The sequence below is a fragment of the Trachurus japonicus genome, unplaced genomic scaffold, assembly GCF_045865225.1.
Source record: "Trachurus japonicus isolate A0001 unplaced genomic scaffold, Traja_1.0 AP029814.1".
NCBI lineage: Eukaryota > Metazoa > Chordata > Actinopteri > Carangiformes > Carangidae > Trachurus > Trachurus japonicus.
The window spans coordinates 1-10,100 of record NW_028219947.1 but is presented as its reverse complement, the minus strand read 5'-3'; the positions used below and the strand labels follow the sequence as shown (position 1 = coordinate 10,100).

At 42.5% G+C, this 10,100-nt stretch overlaps 1 protein-coding gene across 1 annotated transcript; it reads left to right on the top strand.

Moving 5' to 3' along the window:
* Positions 1-548: 548 nt before the first annotated feature.
* On the top strand, positions 549-7,337 carry LOC146960944 (thiosulfate sulfurtransferase/rhodanese-like domain-containing protein 2; the record flags this gene model as incomplete). Its single annotated transcript, XM_085771914.1, has 6 exons — positions 549-668; positions 888-993; positions 2,034-2,149; positions 2,435-2,593; positions 5,949-6,087; positions 7,019-7,337. Coding segments are annotated over 6 exons (903 nt in total), but the record flags the coding sequence as incomplete, so codon positions are not given.
* Positions 7,338-10,100: the final 2,763 nt, after the last annotated feature.

Genomic DNA, 10,100 nt, shown 5'->3' with positions numbered 1-10,100 from the left:
AAACACTCTATGTAAGTTATTGCTGTCGGAAGATATAACTATTTAAGACTTATATTAACACAAATATATCGCTTACTTCTGCTTTAATACAATTTTATGCATCAATTTATGTCCCTTTAGCAAAAACTCCTGTGTAAATGTGACAAAGTGCAATAGGCCCAAGAATGGATGAATGAACTATAACACAGGCACCTTCACATAAATTTAAATGTTCATATCTTTAGTCATTTAATGAATATAAATATTATTATAGAACAGCACAAAGTTGTAAAAATAATTGTTTTACTGTTTGTACAAACCAAAACAGCAGAAATATGTAAGAAATTCAACTATTATACAAGCTTTTTTCATGTAAAAGGAGTTTATTCCAACTATTTTTTGTCCCTTTTTCACAAAAATTATAAATAATGTATGTGAAATATTAATAATTTAGTTATCAGCTTATCAGCATCAGTTTTTACATGTTATATAATGTAATTGATAATCAATCAGTGTTCACAGACCAACTCCACAGGTTTATTAACATGTGTCCTGCTCCTCTTCTTCAGGTGCGCGTGGCGACTGAAGGCATCAACGGGACGGTCGGAGGCACGGACACGGCCACTGACATTTACATCAGCGCGATGCGTTCACATCCTCTGTTCAAGATGCAGCGGGAGGATTTTAAGGTCAGAATAAAAACAGCAATCACAGCAGATGATGATGATAGATGGTAGAGATCAGTGCTTCGTAATGCCACGTCTCAGACAATGTCACCACCTGCCGCCGCTGCGCTGTGATCCACTGGGTTTTAAGAACAACATCAAACAGTTTTATTCAAAAGGTCATTTTTTAAATTATGATCACAGAGAGTTGTGTTTAATATAAACTCTTCTCCCTGTGTGCAGACGAGTGAAGGTGGTGCAGAGTGTTTCACAGACCTGAAGGTCGGAGTCTATAAAGAAATCGTCCCCATGGGAGTCGATCCTGACGCCGTTTCCTACCGATCAGCAGGTGATGGACTGTTACTGTAATGTCACAGAGTTAATATTAACTGTACTAATGACAAACAAACCGTTTTGAACAGTGACTAAATAATAATATAACCCTCCATATTCAAAATATATAAACTTTACCATGTCATTAATAAACAGTTTGTACATTTTTAATATTTACACAACATTTACAGTGATGCACATGGAAAAAATGGGTAACACTTTATAATAAATACACACTATTAAAGCAGAAGTAAGCGATCCGGTCGTTTTGGCTAATGCTGCGTTCCAGGCAGACTTTTGAAACCGTAAATTACAGCTTCAAGTCACGACTTACGACTTTGTAGCGTTCCAGGCAACCCACTCGTGTTTTTCCGACCTGTTTTACCTGTGAAAGTCACTATAACGGCCACTCGTAACTTCCGACCCGTGAACTCGTACCAGATCGAACTGGTACGACTTCACAGGTCGGAAAAACACGAGTTACGGGCTGCCTTGAACGCACCATAACAGTCCTCGTCCCTACGTCACCACATTCACGCGCATCCCTTGGCTGCACACACAGCCCTTCATGCCGTTCTCTCTCCTCATTTGATAAAAACTGTAGGATACGAGAAAAGTTTTCTCCTCGGCTCAGAGCAGAGCAGAGTGACTGACAGACCCGTGTTTCGATCCAAATACTCTATGTAAGTGATTGCTGTCGGAAGATATAACTATTTAAGACTTATATTAACACAAATATATCACTTATTTCTGCTTTAAGTATTAGTTAAGCATTAAATACTGAATTCATCCTTTAAAACACATGAATACCCATTAGTATGTAGTTTATAAACACAATTAAAAATGTTTTACTCATCATTGATAAGCACTAACTGTATTTATAAACTACATACTAATGAGTATTCATGCGTTATAAATGAATAATTCAGTATTTATTAATGCTTAACTAATGCTTAATAGTGTGTACTTATTATAAAGTATTACCAAAATATGTTTTGATAAGTTGATGTGAAATTGTGTTGGTTTAAATCTTGTTGTTTTCTTTTTTCCTCTCAGGGATTCATCTGGAGCCGGAGGAGTTTCACAGAGAAGTGGAGGCTCTTTTGGCGAAGAGCGATTTGTGCAACGACACCATCCTCCTCGACTGCCGCAACTTTTACGAGAGTAAAATTGTAAGTAACTTCAGATCAGATTATTACTACATAAAACATTGTTTTGCACCTCTGGTACCTGATTAATTATCCAGATTTGATCCTTTATTTGCTTATTCCACTTCATTTGTGTAATATATCAACATATTTCTCATAAAAATAGAGACTTGTAGCAGTGGGAACACTAGATTCACTTTGTGCCTAAAGCAGAAAATGATGAATGATGTTGAAATGTTGATTTAAACGACTCTCTTTATACCTTCTAAAGTTTGGTTTGTGATGTTTGTGGTTCTCGTCTCCCTGCAGGGACAGTTCACTCAGTGTCTGGCCCCGAACATCCGCAAGTTCAGCTACTTCCCGGACTACGTGGACCAGAACCTGGAGCTGTTCAGAGACAAGAGGGTCCTGATGTACTGCACCGGGGGGATCCGCTGTGAGCGCGGCTCTGCCTACCTCCGCTCCAAGGTAAGAGGGCGAAATGTCTGGGTTTTAAAGGGATAGTTCAACATTTTGGCAAATTGGCCCATTGCCATAATCCCTATAGTCATAGCAGTAGGTTTGCTACCTTTAATTGTCGGTGCAAGCTATTTTTAGAACGGTGGAGCAGAGCCGCGAGCTGCTCAGAGCTACGCTACGAAGGCTCATGGGATTTCTTGGCTTCCCTCATCAAACTCATGAAATACACAATCCAACAACTCCAAAACGCTCTGGTAGACAAGTTGTGACCTGCACATTCACCACGCTATGAGATAATAACAGAACGTTACCAGACAGAGTTGTTTTAGAGGTAAATTCATGCAAAACCGCTGATGCGTGTTTCCGTCGAGGGCAGTTTTTCAGCAGCAGTTTCTGTGTTTACCTCTAAAACAGGCATCACCAAATGGCGGACCTCGGTCCGGACCCGGACCGAGTGATGGTTCGATCCGGACCCGAGACCAATCTCTAATAATAACATTTTTTTCCGACGGGACAGCGGGCTCAGCTATAGGTCAATACGGCAGCTTCACTCAATTGAGCCAATCAGATCGTTTGTTTACCCGGTGCGGCCAGTGCGTCTGAGAGGGAAAGAGAAAGGAGACGGAGTGATGACAGCCTTGCTCCAAAATAAAAAAAAGTTGATGCTGAAGTCAAAGGCGAGCCGCTGGGCGTTTGTGGCCGCCACCGCCGCCTTGGTTAAGCGTGTGTGCGCGCGTGTGGGGGCTGTTCAGAAGGGTCTCTTGCGCGCACAAGCCCATTACTTTAATGTGCGCTCACAACGCCGTAGCGGTGCGACGTGCTTGTTTCCTGCTTCTCCGCTGGTGTTGTGTCAGACCCCGGTTCTCCCTCGGTCTGTAAACTTCTTCACGCGGAGCTCTGCTCCGTTTGGAAGGAGCAGGAAGCTCGTATGCGGGAAGACGTCGCTTCAGAGATGTAGAATGTGTGTTGTAGAAGAGAAACACCCATTTCAGGACTACTGACTTGTATCATCAGAACAGAACAGACATATCCTGTGATTTTCAGCCTTCCTCCATATTTAATGAAGGGGGACAATACAATGACAGTGCAGCTATCAAGATGCTTTTGACACCTTGGCCTCAAAAAAAGAAAGGAAGAAAGAAAAAAGCACCAAACAAACAAACAAACAAACAAACAAACAAACAAACAAACAAACAGGGAAACCCCCTTATTTATTCGGTCTTGTTCTCTTTAATTGAAATACAGGCCTTAAATTAATTTGCCTGGGAGCTACTTTTATTCATGGTAAAAAAAAATTTTAAAAAAAAAGCTAGTTGTTTACTATAAAAGTGCACTATGTTAAATGTTTCCTGTGTTGAAAATTGACAATAGATATGAAAATGCACTTCGTTGGGGTAGGCTATAGCTTATATATAAGACACCATTTGGACTTTATAAGGTTCGGACCTTTCACTTGGATGAAAGTTTAGTAACTGGACCTCAATGAATTTTAATTGAATACCCCTGCTCTAAAACAACTCTGTCTGGTAACGTCCTGTTATTATCTCATAGCGTGGTGAATGTGCAGGTCACAACTTATCCACCAGAGCGGTTTGGAGTTGTTGGATTGTGTATTTGATGAGTTTGATGAGAGAAACCAAGAAATCCCATGAGCGCGTTGCCTTCAGGGGCAGTTTTTCAGCAAGCAGTCTCTGCATTTGCCTCTAAAACAACTCCGTTCTAAAAATATCTTGAACCGACATTAAAGCAGAACTATGCAGGATTTGGGCTGTAATTATTGTGGCTCAGAGTCACTGTGATGGTTGAGTGACCTGTTATGAAGTGAATGGGGTCTAGGCCAATGCGCTCACCCCCCCCCCACTGGCTGAAAACCGCACTTGCAAGATCAGTCGTCCGTCTCGGTGTTACAAATCTCGTCAATGGATAGAAGTATCGCGAGAAACTGCTTTACGGCAGTACGAGATAAGAACGCATATGACGTCATGCATGTCACGAATCGTGATTGGTTTGAGTTCGGAAAGTCGGAGGAAACCATGGAAACATGAAATGTTTACTGATGAAGTTCAGCTTGTGGCTAACAGGGAGCTAATGCTAACACAGATACACACACCATGGGTCTTTTATAAGATAATGTAATACATCATGACACACACACACACCTTCGCGTTTTGGAACCTTTATTCCTGTGTGTGTATGTCTGTGTCTTTGTGCCTGTGTGTGGCTGTATTAGCGTTAGCGCCGTGTTAGCATTAGCTCCGTGTTAGCATAGCGTTAGCTCGGTGTTAGCATTAGCTCCGTGTTAGCATTAGCGCCGTGTTAGCGTTAGCTCGGTGTTAGCAGGGCTTAGCAAACAGCAGTAAACACAAGCACGTGTAGGGGGGTGGAGGAGGTGGCGGCGGCGAGTTTTTTTTTTTTTTTTTACGACAGTGACATGTGCCTACCAGAACTGTGGGGGAGCTCCGGAGAGGGAAAAAAAGAGAAACCAACGAAGGAGCGAGCTATTTCCGGCCGAGCTGCATAGTTCTGCTTTAAAGGTAACGAACCTACTGCTAAGACTATAGGGATTATGGCAATGGGCCAATTTGTCAAAATGTTGAACTATCCCTTTAAACCACAGCACACGTGCAGGCCGCTATGATTATAGCTGAAATTCAGATTCTGTATTTGTCATTCTGTATGTTAAAAACACAGAGAATGAAAAGTGTTTCTCAGAACCAGTGAGATCATAAGAAAACAATAAATAACCTAAGAACCAATAACAGAAACTTAAAATTGTATAATAAATAAAATTAAGTTTTTGAGATAAAATTCTGATATTTGACAAACTTCGTCAACCACGACTCCAAAATATTGTCCGTTTTTTTTTCAGGAAGATTGAAAATGTATTTAGCAAGAATTGGTTTGTTTACAGTCAAATGTTTTCATGCATTGTAGGCTCAATTTTTTAAATATCAAAAAGCTGGGTGGTATTTTTGTGGAGAACGGTCTGAAGATGCAGTCACAGCAAATTTGGTGTCAGTTGAACAAAAATTGTGGGAGAAGAAAGGTTTAACTAGTTTTACAGGAATTGACTTCATAATTTGCACTGGATTAAATCGTACAAAAGTTTCTAAAGTATTGGGGCAACATTTTGGTGAAAGTTGCAAAAGTTTTAAATTTAGACGTTTATTGGGCGAATATGAGGAATATTGACATGTTGCTTGGAGTTGAGTAAATCTGGCTTGGGACTGGAGCTTTGTTCAAAGTTTGGTGATTTTTCATGTATGGGGAGTACGATTTCCTAGGAATAAGAAGAAAACTGGCGAATACAATAAAACAGATTGTCAGGTAACATGCAGATTTCTGTTTCTGTCTCTGTTTTCAGGACGTGTGTAAAGAGGTTTACCAGCTGAAAGGAGGGATTCACAAATACCTGGAGCGTTTCCCCGACGGCTTCTATCGAGGGAAACTCTTTGTCTTCGACGAGCGCTACACCATCTCCTCCAACGGCGACGTCATCTCAGGTCGGTGTTTTCCTCCCTCCTCTTTGGTCTCGTGTTGTGTAACGACAGTCTTGGTCCAACAAAAAGGCCACGACTTGCACTGATGTCTAGATTTTCAGCTTTATTTCTCCTCCTCCACTGACGACGTGACAAAATCATAAGACACCGTGAAAACATAAGAGTCCGTCCGTATGAGTCCATTGAGGTTTATGCTCTAAATAAGTAAATACATGAAAAGTTATACTGTACGCTCAAAGCAAATTGTTTAAACAACCAGAAACTGAAATTCAGATGAAACGAAAGCACACTTACCGCATGTGCGCATCTTGAACGCGGCGTAAACGTAATTGCTCTGACCTCGCACCATGACTTCACACCACAATCCCACAGTTCAACCCTCTATGGTTCAACCTCAAACAGACCAAGGTCATGTGACCATACACTTTCAAAATAAAATGTCCTCACATCAAGGTTTTTAAGTGACAACTCCAATTATTTATGAATGTAAACCCTTTTTAAAGGGATAGTTCAACATTTTTGGCAAATTGGCCCATTGCCATAATCGCTATAGTCATAGGAGTAGATTTGTTACCTTTAATTGTCAGTGCAAGCTATTTTTAGAACGGCGGAGCAGAGCCGCGAGCTGCTCAGAGCTACGCTACGGAGGCTCATGGGATTTCTTGGTTTCCCTCATCAAAAGGTAGCTCTGAGCAGCCCCCGGCTCTGCTCCGCTGTTCTAAAAATAGCTTGCACCGACAATTAAAGGTAACAAATCTACTGCTATGACTATAGGGATTATGTTGAACTATCCCTTTAAGTTTAAATTATTTATGAACTCAAATCTTTTTTGTATTTTTCTTATGACATATGAAACATAAATCTACATAAACAATGAAATCTGTAACAATGACCGTGTGTGTGTGTGTGTGTGTGTGTGTGTGTGTGTGTTCAGACTGCAGGTACTGCGGCCGTCCCTGGGACCGGTACCAGCTCTGCTCCACCCAGTTCTGCTGCCAGCTGGTGCTGTCGTGTCCCGGCTGCAGACGGGACGGACTCACCGCCTGCTGCCCCACCTGCCAAACCAAAGGGAAGGCTCAAGGCTCTGGGACGGCGGCGTCCACCTCCTCCTCCTCCTCCTCCGCCACCGCTGCTCCACATCACAAGGAGGAGTGTGAGTGCACCGACGGACGACCCAGAATCCCTCAGGATGCGTAGCCACCGGATCATCAGTGTTCGCATGTTCTGGGACATTCAACACAATGTGCAACTCGGCCAGCACATTTTAAAACATTACATTTTTTTAACATGAACATTGAGATGAAGTGAGATTCACTGTATCCAAGTGGTTTCATTGTATTTCACAGATCTGATATCAGATTATAAAACTGTTTAAATACATCTGCACAGTCCACAAAGTTTAATTCCTGCATGTTGTGAAACTGGATGAATGAAATCATCATGAAATATCAGTTCCTGGTGTAAATATGGATGGATTTTATCTTCTTCTTTTTTTATCAGTGCTGTTTTGTGTCAGAAAACACAAAGGTTTCACAGACAATTTTAAACTAAAGTTGATTTGATGTGACAAGACAAGAAAGTGCAGCAGCTTTTTGGGTCTTGGTCTGTTTTAATTTGATATTTTCATGTCCACAAATTATATCCGTTCCCTACATGAAGTGTGAGTGAGTTATTTCAGGCACCGACGCTGGATTAACATTGTAGAACATGCGCTTCAACTGGTCGCAGCAAAACGTCTGGTAGCTCTGAGTTTTTTACTCAACCTTTGGTTTGTTTGTGTTGTGTTTTTTTGTTGTATTTTTTGCTGCTGCTGCTGCTGCTGCAGGTGCAAAGGTTAAAGGGATAGTTCAACATGTTGGCAAATTGGTCCATTGCCATAATCGCTATAGTCATAGCAGTAGGTTCGTTACCTTTAATTGTCGGACCGGTGCAAGCTATTTTTAGAACGGCGGAGCAGAGCCGCGAGCTGCTCAGAGCTACGCTACGGAGGCTCATGGGATTTCGTTCCTAAATGTTCACTTTCTGTCTCACTATAACAGTAGAAATCTTTATATTAGCTAAAAAGTACTAACAGGTAATTTATAATATTGGTGAAGACTCAGAAAGTAGACAGGTTTTCATAACAATATTTGTGTACATCATTGCACCCATGGCAACGGCTGAACTTCCATGTGAAGTCCTCCATGAAGTCGCTGCTAGGATACAGAGTAAACATCCTGAGGCACCATCAGGAGATTTTAATCAGAGTTTAATCAGGCCATTCAAAGAATGTTATTATTTTCTTTTAAAATACAGTTTCAAAAGAAAACGTTTTTTCAGCTTTGCGTTGCTATGAGACGCTGTGCATGAATGTTTTAGGGCGCTTTCACACCTGACCATTTGTTCCGAAACAGGGAGCGTTTACGTCATATATCGGTTCGTTTGGTCAGATGTGAACACAGCAATCGCGCTCGATGCGGAACAAAACAAGCGGGCCGAGATCGCTTGGGAGAGGCGGTCTCGGCTCGTTTCCATCCGAGCCCTGGAGCGGTTCGTTTGTAGTGAGAACGCAACCGACACATGTATCGGAACAAATTGACTGGTTACCTGGCAACCGGAGGAGGAGGACCACGGGCAACTGCCCCAAAAACATAATGGAGCATCAGCAGCGTGTCGTCTTGGCCTTAAAACAGGAAAGCCGGTGGCCAAAAGAAAAGAAAGACGCAAACTCAAGCCACGAGTCCACCAGCCTTTCCAAGCTGACCCGCGGCGATCAGCACCGGGCAGAGCTCCGCAAACAACCCCTATAACTAGTCATGCTACGGTGCCCGTTTACTAGAAGAAAAAAAGAGTCAAACTGTAGGGTGTGTTAGAGCAGTGGTTCTCAACCTTTTTGAGTCGCGACCCCCAATTTCACATGCACTGCTGTCCGCGACCCCCCGCCCCAACACACAAACACACACACGCCGGTGTGAACGCATGATGGATAAAGCGCAGCGCTGTCCGCGGTGGGGTTTTTTTTTTTTGCCTTTTTAGTTCTTGATCCCTGCACTGAAAAAAATAATTGGCTAGTTTTGTCTCCTTGGCCAATATTCCGACCTGGAGGTTTTCATCAGGGCAAAAGAACAAAACAAAGTGACGGAGTTTAAATAGATGCGGCTGGCGAGTTGATGCGGTGTCCACACACCCGGGCTGGTTTATGTGACATGCGAGGACCTGTCGGCGCAGGAGCGAGTGGAGCGTGGATGCAAGCCAATCTCCTTCAACCATGCACGGAAAAGGGGAATGACAAGAAAAGTTTTTCTAATTTATTAAGAAACAATGCCCAGGTCAGCAATGCATGCCAAGAAACATGTCGTTCATTCGCCCCCTCCAGCCACATCAACTGGGGTCGGGAGGGACCCCAAGGTTGAGAATGGCTGTGTTAGAGGACAATTCATCTGACATAACTATGACACCTGAAACTGAAAACACAGCTTGACCAACACAACCTGACCACCCCCCTCCCTGTCTCTCTCTCTCTCTCTGTCTCTCTCTCTCTCACGGGCAGTGACACGCTCTGTCATTCATTCACGTGTCAGCACTGAGACAGCGGACAGCACGCTTGGTCACTAGCTAATAATAATAATAATAATAATAATAATAATAATAATAATAAATAATAATGTAGCCTATTAGACTACATTTGTAGCTATAGCACATTATAGGCATACTTCAAGGTCTCGCCCCAGCCATAAACCAGTCAGCTTGGGCATTTTTTTTAATTGAACTTAAACTAAATACTCGTCTGCCCAAATATTAATAAGAAATTGAACCTCCTCACTACTGCAAGTCAGCCCGCGGTTCATTGTTGCCATTGTTGCTGATCAGCTGATGGGGTGTTGTTAGGGCCGTTGCTATGGCGCTGTTCCACAGCGCAAAGCGCTGTACCGCTTTAGAATCATGCAATGTGAACACAAACGGCCCAGAAAAAAGAACGCAACAGTTGTATCGGTTTAGTTGCTGAATCGGAACAACTGCAGGTGTGAAAACGCCCT